Source organism: Lissotriton vulgaris, chromosome 7, assembly GCF_964263255.1.
Source record: "Lissotriton vulgaris chromosome 7, aLisVul1.2, whole genome shotgun sequence".
Taxonomy (NCBI): Eukaryota; Metazoa; Chordata; class Amphibia; order Caudata; family Salamandridae; genus Lissotriton; species Lissotriton vulgaris.
In genome coordinates, this window is record NC_141695.1 from 835,146,554 (window position 1) to 835,173,021 (window position 26,468).

Sequence of the window (26,468 nt, forward strand, 5' to 3'; positions counted from 1 at the left end):
GCATTGCATAGTTACGCTATATGAACAAGTCAGGAAAACAAAGGATACAATACGGTTGGTAGGCAGTTCATCCGGTTCCAGCATGATCCTCTCTCACACAATTGTCGATCAATTGACAGTGGGGAACAAAATTATGCTATGGTCTGAGTCTGAGTGGACAGTGCTGTCTTCCGAGTCCGTTGCGATCTTCCTGGGGTCTTCCGGAAAAGCGCCCACCATCGCCAGGGCGTCCAGCTGATTTTCTTTTTGCTGTTCCCGTGAGGGCCCATGACGCCTTCCCCCTCGTCTCGGTTTAGGGGATTCCGTATCTCCCTGGATCTGGGTATCCCTCAATCCATCGACGGTCGGCTCCTGGGTTATCTCCTGGCTCCCGTAAATTCCCATTACCTCCAGCCATTCCTCGACATCCGAAGGGCTCTCAAAGACGTGCGTCTTTCTGCCATGTATTTTAGGTTTGCTTTTTGTAACTTCGTCCATATATGAAGAGCGCTGTTTCTGGACTGTGTTGGTGTAGTCCGGATAGAGGGATATTTTCTGATTAACGTATTGGATGAGGGATTTCTCCCGCGTTTTCTATAGTAGGACATCCCTGTCTCGATAGTTCAGTATTCGCACTATGAGAGGGAGTGGGGGGCGACCGGGTCTGGGCCTACCCTTCGGGATGCTGTGCGCCCTCACTACACAGAAGTACGGTGATAGGCCTTCCTCTGCAACGTGGTCGCGGAGCCATTGCTCCATAAAATCCGCAGCCTGGGTCCCCTCGCAACGTTCCGGAAGGCCTATAACGCGGATATTATTGCAGCGGTTACGGCCTTCTGCGTCCTCCACCCGGTCCATGAGAGAGGTGACTTGTTTTTGGAGCTGTTGGATAGAGGTGGTATGATCCGGCACTGTCGGTGTGATCTCTCCGATTGCTAGGCCTTTGACTCTGTCCGCCAATTTACTGTGATCAGCTTTCAGCAGAGACAAATTCGTGGTCAGGGTGCCCATCTGTTGTTCCAGCACCGTCGTAGAGTCTCGTATTTCTTGTAGTATTATGTCCAGTTTATCCATTTGCTGTCCCTCCACCCGATGTGGTCCCGAGGACTCTCCCTCGGCGATTTGCATTGTACGGGCTGTCGTGGGGCCCCCCAAGCCTTCACTCGCCTTGACTCCCTTACGGACCATGGTGGGCGATAGTCACGGCTCTCTCGTAGTCCGCCCCGTGACCTCCCCGGAAACCAATTCGTATAAGGAGGCAGCTGCACGGCAGTACTCTGTCCGTCAGGGCCCGGGTGCAGGTGGGGCACACGGCTGTCGACGGGTTAGGAAATCCAGGGGAGGCCGCACTCCCAGTCCCCAGCGGAGTCCCAGTGTGTAGTTCACCTGGGGGGGGGGGGGGGGGGGGGGGGGGGGGGGGGATTTGGGGTGAGTGTCTCCTCCAGACTACCCCGTACCCCCTCGCAGTGTTTAGGGAGGGGGGGCGGGAAGAGGGGGAGAGATGGTGGGGGAGCTAACAGCGTCTGCCACTGTCCTTGCAGCTTCACATTTGCCTCCTCCTAGTGTTCGTCCCCAGTGCAGGTTTCGGGTGCCCTTAATGCCTGGACCGGAGACTCTTCCTAGGCCCAGGAGCCTTCCTTATCGCATAGAGGCCCGCGATATTGCTGTCTCGAGAAAGGGGGGGGGGGGCCTCCGGGGGCTCACCGCTCTCGGCCGGTCCCTCTGTATGCCTTTCTCTGGCCGTGGGCCACGAGTAGAGGGGTGAGGGGTGGCGAAGCGAGCAGAGTCAAAGCCGCCCTCCCCGGACCCCGGTCAGCCGCCTCCCGTCCGCCGTCAGTAGTGTTCTGGGGTTCTTCGTCCCTGACAGGTTCTTGCCGCGTGTGCCTCTGCCGCGTTCCGCGTTCCGCCCCGCACCCCCGGTGGTATGAGCGCGCTCAGGCCTCACCGTTCCTCTGTGGCAGTGGAAATCTTCTGTAGCTGCCCTTCGGATTCAGTCGGGCTCCTCCGGTGCCGCAGCACCGGAGCTCTAGCAGTGCCCGACTGCTAACATGGCCGGCTAATCACGCCCCCCTGAGTGAGATAGACATGTTGTACAGCTCATGGAAGAAAAGCACCAAAGTCTGCAGTTTAGCTGAATCAGTGTGGCACCACACAAGTATGTAGATCAAGGAAAGATTACATCTGCTGGTGTGCCTGCACTGCCACTTGACCTTCTTAACACTGTGGAAGGTGGTTTCATCAAGTTCAGCACATGAGAAGGAAAAAAAGCTTTTCCTCTTTCACTTTAATCTTATTTTAGGATGCATGCCTTCGCTGGTCATTCTGACCTAAAAGCCATATTAACCATTCACAAGGTTCTGGTAATTTAATGAAACGTGCAATTACTATGGTTTCATGGCACTGTCTGTCTTTAAAAAAAAAAATATATATATATATATATATATATTTAAACGTCATTGTAAAGAAGTTACTAGGCCCTTGCCAATATAATTTAAAAAAGCCAAAATGTATTTTTGGGCCTCAAAAGACACACATTTCCAAGGTGGCCCCAGGCACAAAAGTAAACTACTTTGTGAGTGAATGGCTTCATTGTGAGAGAGCAGAATGCGGTCAATCACAGTGATGTTAGGCAATGGCTGAAGCAAACTGCCCCATCCTGTGTGCAGTTGAGGGAGATATAAAAATGTGAATGACAGCACAAGTATTAAATGAATAGCAACATATGTAAAATAAAATCTATTCACACACACACACATATATACACAAAGAAATAATATATATATATATATACACATATACATATACACACACGCAGCACATTAGCTGCCATACCTTTTATATCAACCACAAGGCTTTACCTCCAAGCATTCTGGTAGGCATTACGCTTATGTGTTAACCAACTTCCTGCTATGTCTGCATGGAAAGGTAGGTATTTCCTTTAAATACTCGGCATCCTCAAAGTGCAGTTAACATTCAGAAGATACGATGTCCAGTAGGTACAAGGAGATCACCCTTTGACGAAGTAAGTCGGAACACCTATGGTGATTGAAAGGGCTTAAGCATTCTAAACTATTTACATACTTCCTCAGTGTGCGACAACAATGAGGTCTCCGGCCCCATCTCCAAGGGGCATTCTATCCCGAGTAAGGGTAAGACCTCTTATTACTAAGATGAATGGACATATCTTGCAAATCATTTTCAGAACTACATTGCAGTTGATTTTACTGTTTACGTGTGCCTTTGCAGCATCATAAGCAACTCTGAGAATGCAGTAGCGAGTTATGCCAATAACAGGTTTCACATCAAAGCAAAAGCATTTACTATTTATTGTCAGATCAATCAATCAATACATTTGTAGAGCTCGCTACTCACCCGTGAGGGTCTCAAGGCGCTGTAGGGGGGGGGCCGCTATTGCTCGAATAGCCAGGTCTTGAGGTGTTTCCTGAAGGTGAGATGGTCCTGGGTCAGTTGTAGGTGTGCGGGGAGGGAGTTCCATGTCTTGGCTGCCAGGTAGGAGAATGATCTTCCTCCGGTGGTGGTTCTGCGAATCCGCGGGACAGTGGCGAGGACGAGGCTGGTGGACCGGAGCTGGCGGGTGGGGGTGTAGAACGAGAGGCGGTTGTTGAGGTATTCGGGGCCCATGTTGTGGAGTGCTTTGTGTGCGTGGGTGAGCAGCCTGAACGTGATCCTCTTGCTGACGGGGAGCCAGTGCAGGTTTCTCAGGTGGGAGGATATGTGGCTGTGGCGAGGGATGTTGAGGATGAGTCGTACGGAGGCGTTCTGTATGCGCTGAAGGAGTTTCTGCAGTTTGGCTGTGGTTCCTGCGTATAGGGAGTTCCCGTAGTCCAGTCGGCTGGCGACGAGGGCTTGGGTGACCGTCTTTCTGATTTTGGTGGGGATCCACCGGAAGATCTTTCGGAGCATGCGCAGGGTGTTGAAACAAGAGGACGAGACTGCGTTGACTTGCTTGGTCATCGTGAGGGAGGAGTCCAGGATGAATCCCAGGTTGTGTGCGTGGTCCGTGGGTGTTGGTGCGGTGGCCAGCGTCGTGGGGCACCACGAGTTGTCCCAGGCAGATGGGGATTGTCCGAGGATGAGGACCTCGGTCTTGTCAGAGTTGAGCTTCAGACGGCTGTGCTTCATCCATTCTGCGACATCTTTCATTCCGTCCTGGAAGTTGGTTTTAACGGAGGATGGGTGTTTGGTGAGGGAGAGTATCAGTTGGGTGTCGTCGGCGTAGGAGAGGATGTTGATGTTGTGTTTGCGTGCGATGGTGGCGAGGGGGCTCATGTAGATATTGAAGAGGGTTGGGCTGAGTGAGGGGCCTTGGGGTATGCCGCAGACGATCTTGGTGGCCTCGGAGCGGAAAGGAGGGAGGCGGACTCTCTGGGTTCTGTCGGAGAGGAACGATGTGATCCAGTCCAAGGCCTTTCCTTGGATCCCAGTGTTGTAGAGGCGGGTTATTAGGGTGCGGTGGCAGACGGTATCAAAGGCTGCCGAGAGGTGCAGGAGGATGAGAGCGGCTGTCTCTTCGTTGTCCATCAGGGTCCTGATGTCATCGGTGGCTGCGATGAGGGCGGTCTCGGTGCTGTGGTTGGCTCGAAATCCGGACTGGGATGGGTCGAGCGAGTTGTTTGCTTCGAGGAATGCAGTTAGCTGTTTATTGACGGTCTTCTCGATGACTTTAGCCGGGAAGGGGAGAAGAGAGATGGGGCGGAAGTTCTTGAGGTCTTTAGGGTCTGCTGTTGGTTTCTTCAGAAGGGTGTTGATTTCTTCGTGTTTCCAGCTTTCAGGGAATGTGGCTGACGTGAAGTAGTGCAAATGCTACTTACCAGTATGCATCTGTTCTTGGCATGTAGGGCTGCTGACATTCCTATCTGTGCATAGATCGCCGCACAGTGTTGGGTCCGGATGACTGCATATTGTTGTCCTGGAAGAGTCTTCGAAGTATCACAAGATAGGTGGCTCCTCCCCTGGACTACAGTGCGCATGGGCATCGACTCCATCCCCAGATTGTTTTTAGCCATTGTGGCCAAGATGGAGTGAAACTCAGTGAATGATGACCATGCCATGAGTATATATGTGAAAACTGCAGCTGCTACAGGCGCCGGGGAGGAGGGCGGGCGATATGAATGTCAGCAGCCCTACATGCCAAGAACAGATGCATACTGGTAAGTAGCATTTGCAGTTCGAGGCATGTGGGCTGCTGAATTCATATCTGTGCATAGAATACATAGCAGTCCCCCCATTAGCGGCGGCCGCCCGTGCCAGCTGCAGCAGTTTGGAAAAGTGTCTTGAGAACAGCCTGCCCTACAGCTGCCTGCTGTTTGGAGTGCACGTCTACACAGTAATGCTTGGTAAATGTGTGTGTGGTAGACCATGTGGCTGCTCTACATATGTCCTCTAAGGGAATGTTTCCAAGGAAAGCCATAGAGGCCCCCAACTTTCTGGTGGAGTGGGCTCTCGGTGGAATGCTAAGAGTGCGTTTTGCCTTTGGATAGCAGATTTGAATACATTTCACGATCCACCTAGCAATACCAGCCTTGGAAATAGGGTTACCTTTGTGATGTGGTGCAAAGGCAACAAAAAGCTGTTTAGTTTTCCTAAAATCCTTGGTCCTATCAATGTAATACAGTAGGGCCCGTTTAACGTCAAGGGTGTGGAGCATCCGCTCCGCCAGTGACTCTGGATTTTGAAAGAAAACCGGCAACTCAATGGTTTGGTTGATGTGGAACTGAGACACAACCTTGGGTAGAAATTTAGGGTTAGTGCGGAGCACTACCCTGTTGGCATGAACTTGGAAGAAAGGCTCTTGGATTGTGAGGGCCTGCAGTTCACTAACCCTCTGTAGCGATGTAATTGCTACAAGGAAAGCCACTTTCCATGTTAAGAATTGAACTTCGCAGGAATGTAGTGGCTCAAAGGGAGGACCCATCAGTCTTGTAAGAACCACATTGAGGTTCCATTCAGGAGCTGGTGGAGTCCGTGGCGGAATGACTCTTTTGAGGCCTTCCAGAAATGCTTTGATGGCAGGCACCTTGAAAAGTGAAAGGTGCTGTCTATTTTGGAGGTATGCGGCCATCGCAGACAGGTGAATGTGAATGGAAGTATATGCCAGATTACCCTTGTATAGATGGAACAGGTAACAGATGATGTTCTGAATAGAAGCATCTAGCGGATCAATGTTGGGGTTTGCGCAATAGACGACAAACCGCTTCCATTTCGCCGCATAACAGGCCCTAGTAGTGGGCTTCCTAGCCTCCCGAATGATGTCCATGCAATTGGGAGGAAGGTTGAGGTAGCCAAACTCTAAGACTTCAGGAGCCAGATCGCCAGGTTGAGCTGTTGCGGGTCTGGGTGCTGAATGTCGCCATGGCTCTGCGTCAGAAGGCTGGGTGTGAGATGCAGCCTTTAATGCGGTACCACAGACAGTTCCAGAAACGTGGTGTACCATGGTTGGCGAGCCCAAGTTGGAGCAACCAGGATGAGAGTCATCGAGTGCTGCCTGAGTTTGCGTGCCACCAGCGGAATCAGAGGTGCTGGGGGAAAAGCGTATGCAAATCTGCCTGACCAGTTCATCCATATCGCATTGCCCTGCGACTGTGGGTGTGGGAACCTGGCGGCGAAGCTTTGGCATTTTGCGTTCTCCCTTGTGGCGAACAGGTCTATCTCTGGATGACCCCACCTTTGGAAGTACGGTTGGAGTACTGATGGATGTATCTCCCACTCGTGCATTTGGTGGCTGTGCCTGCTGAGCAGGTCCGCCATCTGATTGTCCTTGCCTGGGAGATGCTCTGCCATGAGGAAAATGTTCCTCTGAATGGCCCACTTCCACATGCTCTGAGCCAGATGAGACAGCTGTGGAGAGTGTGTTCCTCCCTGCTTCTGAATGTAGTACATGGCCGTCATGTTGTCCGTCCGGATCAACACGACCTTGTTGCACAGATGTACTTTGAATGCCTTTAAGGCCAGGAAGATCGCCATCAGTTCCAGTACATTGATGTGCATCTTCCCTTGCTGTTGTGTCCATAGTCCCTGCACAGTGTATTGGAGTATATGCGCTCCCCATCCCTGGAGAGAAGCGTCCGTTGTCAGGATAATCTGTGGCACAGGCTCTTGGAACGGTCGGCCCTTGCAAAGGTTTTGTGGATTCCACCTATGCAGAGAGTTGTATGCCCGACCGCTCACCAACACTAGGTCTTTCAACTGCCCGTGAGCCTGAGTCCACGGACGTGCTAAGCACTCCTGAAGCGGACGCATATGTAGTCTCGCGTGCGGGACGATGGAGATGCAGGAGGCCATCACGCCTATCAACTGCATGAACACTCTTGCTGGAAGCGAGTGTTGCGGTCTGAATTTTTGGATCAGCGACTGAATGCTGTTGACTCTCACTGAATTCGGCTGCGCTGTGGCCGCCAGAGTGTCTATGGTAGCACCCAGATACTGCCGTATGTGGGCGGGCTGGAGATGGGTAATTCAGTGAGAACCCCAGATCGTGTAGAAGGTGAATGGTGTGGGACACGTGGTTGGCGCATTGCTGGGCCGACTGCGCTTGAATGAGCCAGTCGTCCAGATAGGGGTAGACGTGGATGTTTTGACGTCTTAGATGCGCCGCCACCGTCGCCAGGCACTTTGTGAAAACCCTGGGCGCCGTGGTGACCCCAAAAGGCAAAACCTTGAATTGGTAGTGCTGGTTTTGGATGGTGAACCTGAGGTATTTTCGGTGTGAAGGATGTAGTGAAATGTGGAAGTACGCATCCTTCAGGTCCAGAGTTGCTAGGAAGTCCCCCTGCTGAAGCAGTGGGAGAACCTGCTGCAGCGTGAGCATATGGAAATGTTCTGATAGAATGTAAAAATTGAGCGGCCGGAGGTCTAGGATGGGCCTGAGGGATTCGTCCTTCTTTGGAATGAGAAAGTACAGGGAGTAAACTCCCGTACCTCTTTCCTGCAAGGGCACGAGCTCTATTGCCCCTTTTTGCAGCATGACGTTGACTTCTTGCTGCAACAAGTGCAAGTGCTCGCCGGACATAGGACGGTTTTTTGGGGGTATGTTGGGTGGAGTGGACGTGAGCTCCAGACAACCATATTGGATAAGAGTTCTGACCCACCTGTCCGTGGTGATGGACTTCCACATGGGCAGGAACTGCTGGAGTCTCCCCCCGACCGGTGTTTCGTGGTCGGGGGGCAGTGACAAGGCGTCACTGTTTGTTGGCGGTGGAGGACCTGGAGCTGTTATTTCCACGTCCTCTGCCCTCGACGTTGTTGCCACGGTATCCACCCCGACCTTTGTTGGTATAAGAAGTTTGGGTGTTGCTTTTGTAGAATTGCGTCGACTGTGAAAGTTGACCCCTTGAGGTGCCTCTATTATTGGAGCGACGAAAAGGAACCACCCCGAAACTGCTGGGACTGCAAGGCACCCATAGACTTCGCAGTGTCGGTGTCCTTTTTCATCTTCTCGAGAGTGGTATCCACCTCGGGGCCAAAGAGGTGGTCTGGGTTGACCGTCTGGTTCAAGATAGTAGTTTGAATGTCCGGCTTGAACCCGGATATCCTCAGCCATGCATGTCTACGGAGTAGAACGCTAGTGTTGATTGCTCGCGAGGCGGTGTCAGCCACGTCCAGAGCGCACTTAATTGAAGCATTGGTGATAAGCTTCCCCTCCTGTATCAACATCTCTGCTGCCTCCTTATATTGATCGGGCAAGTGCTGTAAAAGGGTCTCTAGTATCATAGTGTGCCCTGTCATAACGCGCTAGTAGCGCCTGTGTGTTGGATATGCGCCATATGTTGGCTGCCTGCGCCGCCACCCTTTTCCCAGAAGCCTCAAATACTTTTGATTCCTTGTCTGGGGGAGGAGCGTCACCCATAGTTTGTGAGTTGGCTCGTTTGCGTGCATTGGAGACAACCAGGGAATCCAGAGGTAACTGTCCTTTGATATAAGTAGGATCAGTGGGCGCTGCCTTGTATTTTTTGTCAATACGTGGGTTGATGACTCTTGCCCGGGTGGGCTCCTTGAAGACTTCAGCCGCATGTTTCAACACCCCTTTTAGCATTGGCAAAGTCTTTTAAAAAACTGTAGAGACTGAAAAGGTGTCAAAGAGGAAGTAGACGTCCACTGGGTCAGCATGGAGATCGACGTCGTGATTGGCTGCCGCCCTCTCAATAAGCAAACACAACAGGTGATGGACCGAAATTGTTTTTTGTAATTGGCCCTCTCAATAAGGGCATTGAAAGCTGCAGAGTTCTCTGTTGGGGAAGTTTTGGCTGAAAAAAGCTGAGGCTCTTGTCCAGAATGCTGGTCCCCAGGATCGCCACCAGCAGACCACGGTTCAGTCACATCCTCCGGGTCTGAGTAGACGGGATAGCCATACTCATCCTGGTCGTCGCCCTCACCCTCCTCTACATGGGAGTGAGAGGGTGAAAGTTCTTGTGTCTGCGGTGACACGGGCTCCATAGAGGCAGAGGCACCAGCAGAGTCCATCTTTTTCTTGAGTTGAATCTGGTAATGCTCCAAAAGTGGTTCAGGGGTGATCTTTCTTTTAAGGAGAGAGAGCTTGCCCGTGTTGGCGTCGATGATAACTTCCTGACGCTCCTCTTCAGCCAGCGGTCGTTGCCGTGGGCTTGGGACCACTAACAATGGCTTCGGCGTCGAAGACACCTTCACGGGCACTCCGCCCCCCGGTTTTGCTGTGAAAGCTTTCGGCGCCGTTTTTGGTGGCAAAGTGAACAGAATAGGCGTCGGTTTTTCCAGAGGCTTGGGCGGCACAGGGTCCTTTGGCTCGACTGCTGCGGCCCCCCTCCCTAATGCGTTGAAGGGACTCCGTAACCTTCTTAGTGAATGAGGCGGAGGGACGCACCGTCTCGAGAGAGTCTTTGGAAGCTGGTTTCGAGGTGGCTACCGATGACGCGCTCTTCGGAGTCGACGCCGTTGCCCCCTTGGCCTTGTCGAGTGGAAGCGGGGCAGAGAGGGACCTGGGTTCGTCCTGCCGCTTCTTCGGGTCGAGAGTGGACTTCTTATGGTCGTCGACCTTCTTGGGATCGAGTCGACTCTTATGTGCGTCGACCGTCTTCGGTGCCCATGCAGCTGCGTCGGTCCCTTTAACCTTCGGCTTTGATACAGTAGCCTTCGGGTCGGCCATTTTGGCGTGGCTCTTGAGCTCGACGGCCATCTTGGATTTCTTCGGCGCCGAGGCCTCCGACACGACCAGCTTGACTTGCGCTTTCGGTTTCGATACGTCTGGCGTCGAGACCGTTGGTTTCACTTTCAGTTTTGGCTGTACCGTAAGTGGCGCCGTATCAATGCCCGTGACCGGGCCCGAAGGCGGAGCCGTGGGACGGGCATCAAGGCTTTGGGTAAGGCCCGAAGGCGATCCCTCGGCCCGGGCCTTATAATGTTGGCTGGCCCCGGAGGCAGTCTGAGGAAGCTCTTCATCCGAGCTATCCTCTACAGTGGCAAGGGCCCCGTCGTCGTCCCCTACCTCCTCAACGACTTCATCGAAATCCTCGTCTTCCGCGCCATAGTCGTCCTCGACCTCCGACGCCGGGTTAGATTCAGTGATCTCCTGGATAGTGTCGTCCCCGACATCCTCCGCGTCGAAGATGTCTGTAGGAGGTGGTGCCGATCGTTGGGCCTCCAGGCGCGCAGCTCGGCGGAGCTTGAGTGTTTTCTTCGACCGGAACTTGGAGCAGGCCATACACATGGCCTCGTCGTGGTCTGGAGACAAACACTTCTTGCACACCAGGTGTACATCGATAAGCGGATACTTCGAGGCACACACCGGGCACCGTTTAAATGGACTTCGTTCCATGATGGAAGAGGTTGGAGCGCCGAGTAGGCCCGTCCGCGCAGAAAGCACGCGGAAGGGCAGTGTCGGTTCGGAGCCGAGGAAATAACGAACCCGAACGATAGACAATACCGACGCAAGTCCTAAAGACCTTTTGGTCTCGAGCAAAGTAAGTTTAACAACTATCGATTCCGACAGAGGGAACCGAAACACATCCGAACCCAATGGCGGAAAAAAACAATCTGGGGATGGAGTCGATGCCCATGCGCACTGTAGTCCAGGGGAGGAGCCACCTATCTCATGATACTTCGAAGACTCTTCCAGGACAACAATAGGCAATCATCCGGACCCAACACTGGGCGGCGATCTATGCACGGATATGAATTCAGCAGCCCACATGCCTCGAACCTGTTGATGACGCTCCGGAGGTGGGGTGTGATGATGGTGTCGGCTTTGTTGAAGATATGATGAGGGCCTGGGTCGGAAGGGGAGCCAGAGTGGATGGTGTTCATGACATGGGTGGTGTCTTCAGTGCTGATGGGGGTCCCTGCGCTGAGGCTAGTGGTGGGGGTCGTTGGTTTGGAGGCTGGAGGCGGAGTCTGGGGCCCGAAGGTATTCCATATAATAAATGAATGCATGGAGAGTGACTGTAGATTGTAAGGATCCAGGGCCACTTGGCAAAAACATGTACCATTCTGGTGCATTAGTACTAGTCTCCATCTCCTCTGTACTCAAGGAATAAACATTTCGTTTTAAGAGATAACTGGGATGATTTTTAAAATCACACTTCAGGCCTCCCAGATTTCTGTCCTATCCAAAGAACTCTAAAGTACATTCTTTTAAAAAAGCCCATTCTCCATTAGAACCATTCATGGTAAATGAGGAAGCTGAACGATGAAGAATGACACCTGGGTAGGTGTGTGAGAACTTACCTCACATTGAACAAGCCCAAAGGATACCCAGATACTGTACCCAATCCATGCAGACATAGTTTGACTCTGGGCAGAGCACTAACTGACTGGGTTTCACTTTGGTATTTCTGGTCACTTCTTGCAGGGCGTGATGCCAGATGGCCTAATTTCTCTAGTTTCCCTCTTGCCTTCTTTATTACTGAGTGTTTTGGTATTGGTACAGTGTTGACCCCATTAGAGTGACAATTACATCAAATATTTTATTTTGAATCTTTTAGAACTAAATCAATAGAGCTTTTTAGTTTTGTCAAGGATTAACAGCACTGATTACAGATCCACATTTGCAGAAACACAAATGTGGAAATCCAGTGCTACAGAAATGGCAGTACCCATTGAGGACACAAAAATCAGCAAAAAAGATTTACAAATCACACAGGAAAGAAATGAGGAACCACAATGGGCAGTGCTAGGGAAGCACAAAAAAAGTTGGATAAATACACCAAAACAGTGCTGGGAAGAACAAAAGAATTGAGTGAAGGATGCTCACGGGAAAGAGTTGGGTGATCACAGATGAAGGGAGGGGGTAAAGCTCAAGCAAAAGGAGGAAGGAACAGCACTCCAGAACAAGATGAGCTGATGTACAGTACAAAACAATAGGAAAACGCCAGCACACAGGAATAAAGAGACAGCACAAACAGAGGTAACGACCAGCACACATAGGTGACGAGCTACAAAATGCATGGAGAGTAGAGCACGCATGTTAAACAAGCATCTGAAATGCAAAAGGTCTTGCAGCATTAACGTTTGAGTTATTGGCATTGTATATGACAATGCGTTGCATTACATTTTTAGCAAAGTCTGTATTGGTGTATAAAGATGATTTGCAAGATGATAGCTGTTGCAAAATATTAAGCAATGTTGGCAATAATATTATATTATAATAATATTGTAAGTTACTGTTGTACTTATAGGCATTTTGGTAGCGCATAGTGATGTTGTGGTGCCAGAGTGATGCTGTGGTGGTGCTGAGTGATGCTGTGGTGGTGCTGAGTGATGCTGTGGTGATGCGATAGATAGTGAGGGCGATAGATAGAGGGAGGGCGAAAGATAGAGGGAGGGCGAAAGAGATAGAGGGAGGGCGAAAGAGATAGAGGGAGGGGGAAGAGAGATAGAGGGAGGGGGAAGAGAGATAGAGGGAGGGCAAGAGAGAGATAGAGGGAGGGCAAGAGAGAGATAGAGGGAGGGCGAGAGAGAGATAGAGGGTGTGCAAGGGATGGAGTGTCTGGCGAGGGATGGAGTGTGGGGCGAGACTGTCTGTGATATTATGGGGAGAGCTGTGATGTCATACACATGGCTTAGTGAGCAAAGAGTCGGCGGTGACGCCTGGTATCTTCAAAAGATCCCAGCTGGAAACATGCGAGGCGGACTCAGACTTCCACCCTCCCCAGGTCAGTAAATTGACTGTGGTAACTGGGCGCTTCCTGACTGGCTCTCCATACTTTTTGTATTTGCCCTCATGTTTCCTATTTCTAACATCGCGCAGAAATGTAAATGATAAATCCGCTTTTTCTTAATAACTGAGATTGACTAACATTATGGGGGTTGTGCGCCTGTCGATAAAAAGCTGTTTTCTTTGGAATGGGTGTTGGCAGCTTGGTCCTCGTTAAGCAGCTCACGCCAGGAGAGCTTAAGCTGTTTTTGCAATGGGGGTTGTGCGCCTCCCGATAAAAATGGGGGCTAAAGCACTTTTAGGCTGCCACACAGGAACGGATTGTAGCTGCGCGAGGGTTAAAGTAAATGTAAAATGCGCAGCAGTGGGGCCAGGGGTCACATATGCATGCTCTGTGAGAAACAAGGACACAGACACAAAGGCGTGGAAACATGGGCACCAACACTGAAGGAGGAGGCAATCACATAGGCAATTACAGCAGGCCAGGGAAACACCAACACGAGGGATGAGACCTCTGGGCTTGGAGACACAGGCTCAGGAGTGGGCAGGGAGGAGGGGCTCTGAGAAACAGACACGGACATGACTGGCATGGACGCAGAGATGGGTAACGAGACACACGGATGGATAGAGAAACACAGGATGGGATAGGGATAGAGAAACACAGGCTGGGATAGAGAGACAAAGACATGGCTAGAGAGAGACTGACTTATAGGAAGACACTTGCTGTGAAGACACAGCTGGATAGGAAGACACAGACGTGGATAGAGAGACAAGGACATGGATGGGGAGACACACATGGCCATGGAGACACTTGCTCGGAAGAGACGGGCATGGATAAAGAGACACAGGCATGGATAGCGAGACAACACATAACAGGGACACACACCTTGTTATGGAGACACTTGCTAAGAAGACACGGCCATAGGCAGGAAGAAGCAGACAGGGAATAGAGAGCCAAAGAAATAGAGAGAAACAGACATGGATTTAGACGCATGCATCAGGAGTAGAGAGACGCATGCATGAATAGAGAGACACATGGTTAGAGAGACACTGGCTAGTAGGAAGACACAGACATGGATAATCTGGCTGGGGCACACGAACATGATAACTGAACTCTACAAAACTCCACATCTCACTGGCATCACCTCACACCATAAAGGGTTTCCCGAACAGGGTATCCCACTAACAGTTGATGAACTTTGCTACTTGGACAGACAACTGCACCGGAGGCAAAATAATAGGAAAGCTGGCCATACAAAACATATGTAAAATAACAAAATGCAAGAGCAATGCAGGAATATGCCATTTTGTTTGCAACAAACTAACGAACAGAGGACATTTGCAGTATAACGGACTTCGCCATCCTGTGGAACTCTTTACTGCTAACATTTTGCTCTAAATAATTGATCGGCTTGTAAATTAACCAGAGAGAAGGTTTTCTTTTAAAAAAACGGATAAATATAAACTTTTTTTCAGTTGAGAGGAGTCAATTTGAACATAGGCTTGCTTTTTATAACATCACACACAGAGCATTTAACACCAAGGCAATTATGCAAGAAATGCATTCAGTCTGGAGAGAGAAGGTGTGCGATTCAAGATGAGGCGTGTTTCAGTTGCACTTTGTGGCCACTCAAACTTGCGCACTCTGGTTTTATCCCCCAAGTATTCTTGAATTGTAAAGAGACTATTCTTGAATTGTAAAGAGACTTGTTTTTAGCAAATGAATTATTTTCAGCTCTTTGATAGCTCGAAGTCCGATAAAAGGGCACGAATTATGGCGTACTGAGCTTTAGCTGCGAAACAGGAGGAAACGCCTGCTGCTGGGGACGATGTTAGGATGAATTCCAAGCTCGATAGGAGAGAGAAAGCATCTCTTCTTTTTTCCGCAGATCAGGCAGGCTGCCGACATCAATTTCGCCAGTAGGCGGCAGGATTGCTATGTGAAATCGGCAACCAGTCGGCACACACATTCTGGTCTACTCTGACCTAAATCCTAATGTGTTAAGTAAAAGCCACTTGTGGCAAGGTCACATACAATCTTCCTTTCTTTAAAAAATTACAAACTACTGCAGCTCCTAGTTAGTCGTGCGAGGCAGTGGCAGCCTGACTCAGGGCGCTAGTTCAGGCTCCAGCACAGATGTTGACGGCTCAGAAAGTCACAATTGGTGGCAACCGCCAGTGTCTGATGGATGGTCACATGCCCGCATATGTCAAGGGCTATGCGGTTTGTTTGTGTGAGTGGCACTGCGCCGCGCTGTCAGGTCTCGCCAATCAAGACTGCCGACAGAGAGCATTAAGATATGCGTTCATGTAGCCGTCATAACAGATACTGAGAATACGGCTGAAAGGTTATTATTAGTATTGTTTGGTAATGAATGCTGTCTCTGCACAAGCTACCATTTGTGGCTTGGAAGCTTATGTAACAAGCAATGGGATACCACATACTTAAAGGTGCTGGCGCGATCGAGGGCTGGAGGCACCGGTAACCCGATATCCACCACAGAGCAACAACAAGCTTTGACGCTTATCAGCGCCGCACGACTCTGCAGACTCCCCCATGCATTCCAGAGAAGCGCGCGACGCGATCCGGTCTATGCTGTGGAGAGAAGAACTGGCCGCGCACAACGTTATCCTATGGGACAACGCTGCGCGCGCGGCCAGGTCTTGTAGCCACATTCCAGCTCGTTGTCGGCTGAGACGCCAGCTATAGTTCTCTGGCGAGAACGCGCTTCGCGCGTTACTAGCCGAGACCTAAAAAGGCATAACCCAAACAAAACTGGGCAGCAAAACAGAAAGGAATGTACCAGGATTATAAGCAGAGATAGCCTTCACAAACAAGAATACTCCACATGGCTAAAGTACAAGCCTGGCTCCAGGGAGGAGCACTGCAGCACAAACATGAAGAGCACCAGAGGTGGTAATGATGGCAGCACACAGTGTATGCAGAAGGTGTATGCATACTGGTACCACACAAACAGAAAGAGACAGATAAATGTGAGTTACAGAGGCTTCATACAGCAGACGTAGAAGGCAATACAGAGAAGCTGTAGAAACCAGATACAGTTTTTCAAACACACAGTTTGTTTATGGGCAGCACACTGAAGGCTCAGTAGGTGCTATAGAGTTGAGCTAGAAGCTGCACAAGAGTTAAACAAGGTAAATGAACACTTCAAAAGAACACAATGAATAGAAATTAACAGACAATAGGCACAGCCGCAGACAACAGCGAGGGAGGCACTTACCTGTCATATTCTGGAATTTCCAGGCCCAGCTCCCCCAGAAGCAGTCTCATAACATCGTCACATTTCGCATGAATCTTCAGAGCAGCCAAATCATCCTTCGGGGTCCACTGAAGACACAAGTAACCAAGATAAAAAGTTAGGTATGGAAAAATACCTTGCCAAAACTACCAAAAACCATGAGGACCTCCCATTTACCAACATCACAATTTAAGTGTGATCACATTGTGGTGGAGGATGGTTGTGACCTATGAGTCAAAGGATTTAGATGGCTCAGTGACCAGGATGGAGGCAACCCTACATTGAAGAGAAATGCCAGAGGTAGAGGCCATACTGACCAAAGGAAACAGTCACAGAGATTGGCCCACAACCTGTAAAGAGTAGAGAATGGAGTTGCCCACCACGCAGGGTAAAAGAACTAACTTAGTCCTTGTACAGCGTTTGGGTTACTCCATCACATGTGACTGATAGCCTTTCTGCCATATTAGAAGTCCATTTTATCCTATTGCACTTGTAACTCAGTGGACAGGACTTCTGCCATATTTGTGATAGAGTACCCATTCACCAAACTCTAAATTAGGCCCTCAGTGTCCAAGGGAAAGAGCCCAGAACTGCAACGTTTGAGTCTGGGATGGCAGCGCCAAAGAGACCCAAAGAAGGTGCCAAACATTGAGGTACCTAAGAAAACAGAAGAAAATATCAGGAGTGAAAGACACTAGCAGACAGAAGATCAAGTGCAGGGTGGACACATTTCTGCAATCAAGATGGAGAGGCCACAGTGTTAGAAATTAACACATGGCTTTGTGAAGCTGAGGGGGGCGTGGCTTGGATGCCGAGGAGGTAGGCAGCGTGAGCTCGGAGCTCCGTGCCCGATCCCGGAAAATATCCTGAAAATTCATTCGAACCCCGAGATAAAGGACACTATCCGGTACTGGACGGTACTGCGGAGGGTCCGGGACCCACGGAGGACGACACCGAGCCTTCCCACAGCAGTATCTCAACTTTGAAAGCTGAACTCAGCCGAGAAGTCGCGGACCCCAAAATGGCGGCGAGGGCATGAGATCGCTTGTGACTGAGACATCTGCCCGGAGACCCACTGAAGACCGCTCCCGGACACGCTAGAGGTGTTGGCGGCCGCGTCGCGCCTCTCCCCAGGTGCCAGATGGACTTTGGGCGCGCCCTTGGGCGGTGGTTGAGGGCCGTCTCCTGATTGGGGCGACAACGGTGCGACAGTGACCCGGAGACGAGAACCCCGGACCTCCGGCGCAACTGGCGCTGGCCGGGCCGCGACCGCTCGGTGCTTCTTGCTTCTTGGTGACATTTCTGGACCTGAGAACCCGGCCGGAAGACGGTGCCCGGCGACGCTCGGAGGGCGACCAAGAACACACTTGAGGACCGCCGCCCATCCCGGCCCAGATGGGGAAGCCGAAGGGGAAGGGAGATGGCGCGACCGACACTGAGGCGGCGGAAGGAGCGGAGAGAGACCAAGCGGCGTTACAGCGGATGCAGGATCGTATCCTGGAAGCCATCGCCACCACAAAGGATGCCCTGCAGCAAGATATAGCTCAGGTGGCGACGGGCTTGGGCCTCCTGAAGGCCGACCACGACAAACTTAAGGACAGGGTGAAATCCGTGGAGGCCACGGTTAAGGACTTAGCCCCGGCCCAGGCAACGGTGAAGGCCCAGATGGCCGACGTGATGGACCGTCTGAAGGTGCTGGAAAGGAGGGCCGAGGATGCAGAAAACAGGAACAGGCGCAACAACGTACGCCTAGTGGGCCTGCCGGAGAAAATTGAAGGCGACGACATGGTGGGCTACTTGGATAACTGGCTGCGGACGGAGGTGGCACCAGAAGGTCTGTCTCCCTTCTTCTCCCTGGAGCGGGCACATAGAGTTCCGGCGCGTCCGCCAGCCTTGGGCCTTCCTCCTCGCCCGGTGGTATTCAAGTTGCTCCATTACCGGGACAGAGACTGGCTTTTGCAGAGGGCGAGAGAGGCAGGGCCCTTTCAAGTGGAAAACAACAGAGTCACCATGTTCCCGGACTACACGTTTGAGACTCAGCGACTCCGGGCAAACTTCCTGTCCCTCAAGCGGGAGCTCCGCCAGGAAGGCATCAAGTACTCCCTGTTGTTTCCTGCCAAGCTAAGAGTGGTGGTGGATGAGAAGTCTTTATTCTTCACGACCTCCGCGGACGCATGGGACTGGTGGGACACTTATAAGGCAGGAACGGACGGTGCTAAGGCCAGGGAGGAAGAGGCTAAGGTTGCGAAGCCGATCAGGCAGTCCCAACGGATCAGAAGGAACCGCAGGAGGACCGGGAAACCTTCGATGTCGCAGACGGAGGCGGAGAGGCAGGCGGCCCTACAGGCGGTGGTGGACTTATCTAGAACCGCCAGGACTCAGTCTGGGAAGGGTACGGACTCGGAGGACCCGGGCACGGGCTCAGAGACAGGACAATCGGAATTTGGTGGAGCCCGGGGCCCTATTGTGACGCCGCAGACCTCGGGAGAGATACTGGAGGCGTGTTGAACTGGTTTGGCGGAATGGACTCGCTGGTCGGACACCGGGGCGAAGGACCCGCAGCAGTGGCACGATATTGATTGAGGTTTTGGGAAGCTGTAATGTGGGGATTGTGGGGTGGAGCGCGCGGGGCTGATTTGTTGGAGGTCTTATAGCACTGAGCCGCGCCTTACTGGCCCCTAAGGTCATCGCAGTGGGGACTGCGAATATTGCCACCTTTCCTTAAGGGGTGGTCGGGAGTGTTGGTTTGGATGGGGGTACTTCCAGTTGCGGGGGGGCCTGTCCTGGGGGGGTGGGAGTTGAGAGCAGTTGGGGTTGCTCAGGGGGTTGTAGTTGTTGGAGGGGTTTGGCTTCCTGTTTGGAGAGGGTGGGGGGGGAGGCCCGTGGTCGCGGGACTTATGCGTACACTGTTCTTTGCTGTATGGTCCGGTAGTGTAGGGGGGAATGGCTAGTACTGGAGCGTTGAAATGTGTGACCTGGAATGTGCGGGGTATGCAGTCCATGACGCGCAGACATAAGGTTCAGGCGTACCTCAAGCGTAGGGGGGTTCATATAGCGTTTCTGCAGGAGACGCACCTAAATAAGCAGGAAGGGGCGGCTCTACAAAGGCGCTGGAGGGGGCAGTTATTCTACACGACATTTTCAGCATTTGCGAGGGGGGCATTGATTTGGATACGGGCGGGGGTCCCCTTCCAGGTCTCGAAGTCGTCGGTAGACCCAGAGGGCAGGTATGTGGCGGTGGAAGGAAGGCTGAGAGGCAGGATGATTTCTCTCTGTAATGTGTATGCTCCTAATGTAGACCTGCCCGCTTTCTTGTCTAACATCTCGGGCAAATTGGCGGGTTATTTGGCAGGGCCGGTCCTCTTGGGGGGGGACTTCAACTCAGTTGAGGATGTGCTACTAGATAGGTCCCATCCCCCGCTGCGCGCGTCCCCAGTACATAGGATCGCCAAGCGTAGATTAGAATGGCAGGAGAGCTGGGCCCTCACGGATGCATGGAGGGCGTTGCACCCCACCACTAGGGACTACTCCTTTCACTCGCACCTGCATGATTTGCATGTGAGGCTGGATGCGTTTCTTTGTTCGGAATGTGTGCTTCCCACGGTGGGAGGGGCGGAATACTTGGCCAGGACGATATCGGATCACAACCCCCTGTTGATGTCTCTGGAATGGATGGTGACTGTTAACTGCGTGCCAACATGGCGCCTGCAACCTGACACCCTGGACGACTTGTTGTTCAGGGAGGCCCTGAGTGAACGTATTGAGAGATATTTTGAGGAGAACAGTGGCTCGGCTTCCACGAGGGCGGTTGAATGGGATGCTTTCAAGGTGGTGGTGCGGGGACACTGTATCGGGCACACGGCAGGGGCGCGGAAGACTCTGTTGGATGACTTAGATAAGGCTGAGACACGGCTGAGGGAGCTCGAGAAGAGGCGCCCGAATCACCCTGAACTGCAGGAGGGGCTTAGCGGGGCACGGGAGGGGCTGGCGGTAGAGCTAGAGCGGCTGCGTAGCTTCGACCATAAGGCGTACGTGACGAGGGCGCATGCGGAAGGTGATAAGGCGGGGGCGATGTTGGCTTGGCTTGCTAACCCTATCCGGGGGGGAGGGCCGATCATGAGGATCCAGGAGCCAGGGGAGGAGCCTTGCCACTCCCAACCCGGGATCCTGAACAAGTTCCGAGCTTATTATGAGGGGCTCTATCTGAGTGGTGATACGGGAGGGACGGAGGAGCTTGAGGAGTTCTTGGACGGGCTAGAGTTGCCGCGAGTGGAGGACTCGGAGGCAGAGGAGTTAGGGCGACCCATCTCCCTCGGAGAAATAGGTTGCGCTGTAAAACAGATGGCTAGAAACAAGACCCCGGGCCTTGACGGTCTACCGATCGAATTTTATGGCAAATACCTAGAGCATCTTGCTCCGCGGCTGCGCGAGGTATACAATGAGGCGCAGGAGAAGGGCCGACTCCCGGGCTCGATGTGCGAGGCCCTTATGATCCCACTCTTGAAGCCGGGCAGAGAGGGTGCGGCGCTGTCCTCGTATCGTCCGTTGTCTATGCTGACGACGGACTACAAGATCCTCAGTAAAATTCTGGCCAACAGATTGCTAGTGCACATGACGGGCCTGGTTCATGGTGACCAGTGCGGTTTCATACCGTCACGCAATACCACTCATAACATCCGTAGACTCACGAGACTGATGGGTGCGGACTGGCCAGACACCGTCTCCCCATTTGTCCTGTCCATTGACATTGAGAAGGCATTTGACAGCCTCGAATGGGGATACCTGTATGAGGTGATGCGTCGCTTCGGGCTGGGAGACGGATATATACAGTGGACCAAGGTCCTCTACACTGAGGCGGTAGCGAGGGTCCGGGTGGGTGCACTGATCTCAAGACAATACCCGATTAAGCGTGGCACTAGACAGGGTTGTTCCCTATCCCCGCTATTGTTTGCGCTGGCAATGGAACCCTTCGCTGCGGTAGCCAGACTGGGCCGCCACTACGCAGGTTTGCCTTTTAGGGGGAGGCCACACCTCATCTCCCTATATGCGGATGACTTGTTGATGTTTTTGGCCGATGCCGGCGCCGAACTTCAGGGGGCGCGGAGGCTACTGGAGCAGTTCGGTAGGTTATCGGGCCTGAGGGTCAACTGGCCTAAATCCTGTCTGTTTCCCCTGAGACCGGGAGAACCGTGCCCACTCACTGCTCAGGAACTCCGGTGGGAGCCGCGCTGCCTACATTACCTAGGGGTTTATGTTTACCACGCCCCATCCGACCTGCTGGATGGCAACATAACTCGCTGTATTAACGCCCTGCGTGGATCTATGGACTTCTGGGCGACTCTACCGCTCTCCCTGGCTGGTAGAATTTCCCTGCTTAAAATGATAGCCCTGCCCAGGCTTTTGTATTATTTTAGGACACTGCCGGTATGGATCCCGAGCTCGGTTTTCAAACGCCTGAGGTCACTGATCATAGCGTTCCTGTGGGGCACGGGTAGGAGACGCATAGCGCTCGACACGCTGTTACGCCCCAAGGATGAGGGAGGTATGGCAGTGCCGGACTTTGAAGGATATTACCTAGCCGCGCAGTTGCAGACTTTTACTCAGGAGGTGGCGAGAGTATATAGAGGTCCCGAGGACGCGAGAGTTGAAGGCACCCCGCGACACGTTCTGGCCTATATTACGCTGCACCAGAAACTCCGAGTGGGAGATCTGACGGTCGAGGAGCAGACTTTCCGGCTATGTTGGGACCGGGCCCGTAAACGGGCGGGTGTCCGCCTTATGTATGCCCCCGAAATACCGCTGGGAATGGTTACTGCCCTCCCGCATGGAGGTGACTGGTCACGCTTGCTAGGGTGGGAGGAGGCGGGAATACACGTGCTGGGTGACCTCTACGAAGATGGGGTGTTGCTGCCGTTTCGGGACCTGCAGGAGAGATTTGACCTGCCGAGGGGTGACTACCTGCTGCACGCGGCAGTCACGGGCGCCATGCGAGCCCACTGGGGGGAAGGGCTGCAGGAACCAGGCACCTCGATGGCTTGCCAGTACGCCATGATGGCGGCGGGGACCTTTAAGGCCGTCACGTGCCTGTACTCGAGGATGCAGCGGGAGGCCTTGCAACCTTTGGCAGCCCTGAAGGCCAAGTGGGAGCTGGACCTCCAGGTGGAGATACCAGACACGACCTGGGGGCAACTGCTGAGGCGGGCGCGGAAGAGCTCGAGGAATGCCAGGTTCCAATTGATCCACTTTTATGTTATACACAGGGCATACCTCACGCCCGGGAAAATCCAACAGTACTTTGGGGCGACCGAGGCTGCTTGCCCCAGATGTAATACAGCGGGGGCGGATCTATGTCATATGCTATGGGATTGCCCCTCCTTAGGCGACTATTGGCAGGAAGTTGGGCGGGCCCTTAACGGCGCGACGGACAGGGATATCCAGTATACTAAAGCAGTTGGCATCCTTCACTGGTTCCCACACACACCTAGAAATACGATGTCAAGTAAATTTATAGATTTAGGGCTTATCTTGGCCAAGCGGGAGATCACACAAAATTGGAAGTCCAGAGTGGGGCCCACGTATAAAAGATGGTATGGGGAGTGTCTGAGATGGGCCGCGTGTGATAGTACCCTACGATACCAGATGGCCTGGAGGTCGAATGACGAGAAAGCACTGGAAAGGGCGACTGCATGGGAGGTGATGGTGCAGGCGCTCAGGGATGTGGACGACGAGGGGCAGGATGGCGAGAGCGAACTAGCTGGAGCAGACCCTAACACTATACAGGAGAACACACCTTAGCGATTGTTTGCTTCCTCCTACAACACACCGGGCACTAATACATGGTTACTCAAGCGCAGCGCGACCACGGGGGGAGGGCGGGTAGGAAGCTGGTTTGGAGGGATGTTGGGGCACCGAAATTTGGGGAGGGGGAGGGGTGTAAATCACAAAAGCATTCCAAGGTCATGTGCAAAATGAAGCGGTCGGACAATGTAAGAAGTATGAAACCACGACAGAGATGAAGCCACCCGCGTCAAGGGCGGGGTGGTTCCTCCGGATGAAGATCGAATGTCTTCAATAGACTCAGTTCATGTCGTGCTATTTTTGCTGAATATCTTGTCTGTACATTTATATTGGTGATGCAATAAAAATGATGTTAAAAAAAAAAAAATGGCTTTGTGAAGCTGTGCGGCACTGCCCTTATTTTTCTGGATAGTGCTGGTTTCATCTCCCAGTGAGCCTACTGTAGGTACTCCCTATTTGGTGCCCCCTCTCCCACCATTGAAGTCAGACAATACCCAAAGAGTACCCTTATTCTAAATGAGAGTGACTACTGCCATCTCAACCTATGCCTTATAGTGACTCATGTGGTGGCACTGAGATTATAACCAAGGGCAATGGTATTTTACCAGAACCCCTTTGGGTTCTCCCTGTCCGCTCTGCTCTGTACACTGTATTTTTAGTTCACATATATTGGGTCATTTGCCTTCATCCCGTCTGGGATATACAAGGATAGCTGTCCCATATTTGGGAATAGGATGTTTACAATCTGAGGAGTGATGAGGCCTAAGAGTCAGAGAAAAAGAAAAAGAGAAAAAAATACTCTTTCATAACTTGGTGGTCTCCTTTTAAAGAATTTGTGATCCACCTTGAACATTTCAGCCAGCACAAACACTCTTGTCCACCTCCTGGAACCTTTTTGGATGGGGCAAGTCTAGCCAATTTTTTTTTCCTAGTGTAGGTTTTCAGATCCATGGGTGAAACTCAACCATTCCGATTCCTATGTTGTAGCCATCTCCGAGGCAACATAGCAAAGAGTCTTTGAACATCTTTTAAGCATCACCGCTGTCTCAGTCTGAACTGGTCTTTTTTGGGGACACTACAGAAGAAGCCATAAAATCTAGTAAGCAATAGAGCTCTCTTCCAGAACTGGATGAGACCAAATAATTGTAAAAGTGGCAGACCCTCTGGCTTTTTCCATTTTCGTGTGACGAGGTTTCCTGGATTTGCTGAGATAAGCCTTGTTTTTACCATCCGTTCTGGCTAATTTCAGTAAATTTAGCACATGTTCCAATTTTGAGAGATGATGGACTGAACACAGTGGCATGTTTTCATGTGTTTTGTTGTATAAAATCGCAGCAGCCCCTCATAGACAGCAATTTTGTAAACATATATAAGACTGTATGCATTTAATTTCCCTTAGTGTGTTTTCTATTATGTTGAATACTGTCAATTAATTCGTTAGGGAAAGGCCTGGATACGGGCTTTCAAAATGCAGACACCCTATTCCAACAGCCCACCTAAACCACCAGAGGGCTATAAATACTGCATGTAGGAAGCTGGATCTTTATGAGATATATATAAAAAATCTGAAAGAAGTGTAGAGTGTCCAAGGGTTTAATTGTGAGTGGACAAGGTCTTGCAATGCAATTACAACGTGCCCTATTAGGGGGTAGTGTGGTCGAGCAACCTTAGGCCCAACACAGAGGAGTACAAGAAATTTTCCAATACACACAATGATCAATAAATGACACACACGACTCAAAAAGGAGATCCACACCAATTTATAAAAATAGCAAGTATCCTTATATATGTTTAGGCATCAGAGAAATATCTCTCAGGTAAGTACGCTTTTAAATATAAGCGCTTTTCACTTTAAAAAGTGGACACAGTGCAATTTCTGAATTCTGCAATGTTATCCCCTGGAGGGAGGAACAAGTTCTGTAAACAGGTATAATACAGTGACTTACAAGACCAATCTCCAGAATTTAAGATGACTGGTGGGCAAGGTCCATGGCAGCACCAATAGTACCCCACCAGCGGTACGAGGGCGGCCAAGTGCAGGGTGCAAAACAGTGTCGGGAACCCAATGGGTTTCTATGGAGGTCAGTCACTGTGGAAAGAGGCTGCAGGCTCTAGGTGGTAGGTCAGTGGGGTGAACCAACAGGGTAGTTTAAGGCTCGCGATGCTCTGGGATGTGGGGACACCTGGGGTCCTCTTCTCCACAGCCCAGAACCGACAGATGCAGAGGTCTCTTGAAGGGTTGGGTTTTCTATAACGGAGCAGTCGATGGGACCTGCGTGCAGAGGCGGCAGGCGACGTTGGGGAGGCCACGACGGGTGAAACCACGACAGGTGAAACCATGATGGACTCAAGCTCTGGATGGTTGGGGGTTGTTGTTGACACCAGTAGCCCACTTCAACTCGGGTCGGAGATGACAGGTTGCTTCAGGTGTCGAGTTTTGGCAGTTCTGGAAGCCTTAGAGTCTTTGCTTTTGGAGTTCCTGCAGGATAAAGGAGGAACAGGGCTGCTGTTACCGGAAGGTCTTAGGGCCATATGTAGGTAATCTACATTTACCGATTCTAAAATATCGAATTTTACCGATTCTGTATTTTAGAATCGGTAAATGCTATGTAGGAAAAAAATCAGTACATTTTACCGAATCGGTAATTCTCATTCATTCCTATGGGCCTCCAGGCCCATAGGAATGAATGGGAAGCCATTCACTATCACCAGTTCGCTAAATACCGAATCGGTAATAGGGGGCACATATTCAAGGGTTGCAGGGTGTCACATTGACACCCTGTTGCATCCCTGATTCGTGCACATGTGGCATGTATGTCTGACACATGGCACTGTTACAAAAGCACAAAATTGCTTTTGTAAAGGTTTTCGATATTTACCAGCAACTTGTAGTTGGTGGTAAATAACTCCTAAATGTGCTTCCTACATACCATTTACCGATTCGGTAAATACAGAATCAGTAAATACCGATTCTGTATTTACTGAATCATCACCTACATCGGAAATGGCTCAATCCCGGTCAGTAAGCCTGAAATGTACTGAATTGCAGGTTTACCGACCGGTAATTAGCCACCTACATCGGGCCCTTAGTCTTTATTAAAGACAGGAAGTCCACCAAAGGTTCTGGAGTCACAGCTGCAGGACGAGTCGACGAGGGATGCAGACAGGCCATCAGGGTTGGTATCAGGTCAGCTGCTTCTCCTCTCCTCTCCTCTCTGCTTCTGCGGTTCTTTGGTGTCCTCTTTTCTTCCTCAGGATCTGCTTCTCTGTACCTGGGGCTCCCCGAA

At 51.5% G+C, this 26,468-nt stretch overlaps 1 protein-coding gene across 5 annotated transcripts in view; it reads right to left on the reverse strand.

Moving 5' to 3' along the window:
• SIRT7 (sirtuin 7) overlaps positions 1-26,468 on the reverse strand; it is a 185,831-nt gene that overhangs the window by 5,682 nt on the left and 153,681 nt on the right. For all 5 annotated transcript variants that reach the window (XM_086931173.1, XM_086931172.1, XM_086931169.1 and 2 more), the window contains exon 9: positions 16,366-16,472. In XM_086931173.1, the coding sequence (XP_086787299.1) occupies positions 16,366-16,472 (107 nt within the window). The remainder of the gene's footprint in view (positions 1-16,365; positions 16,473-26,468) is intronic.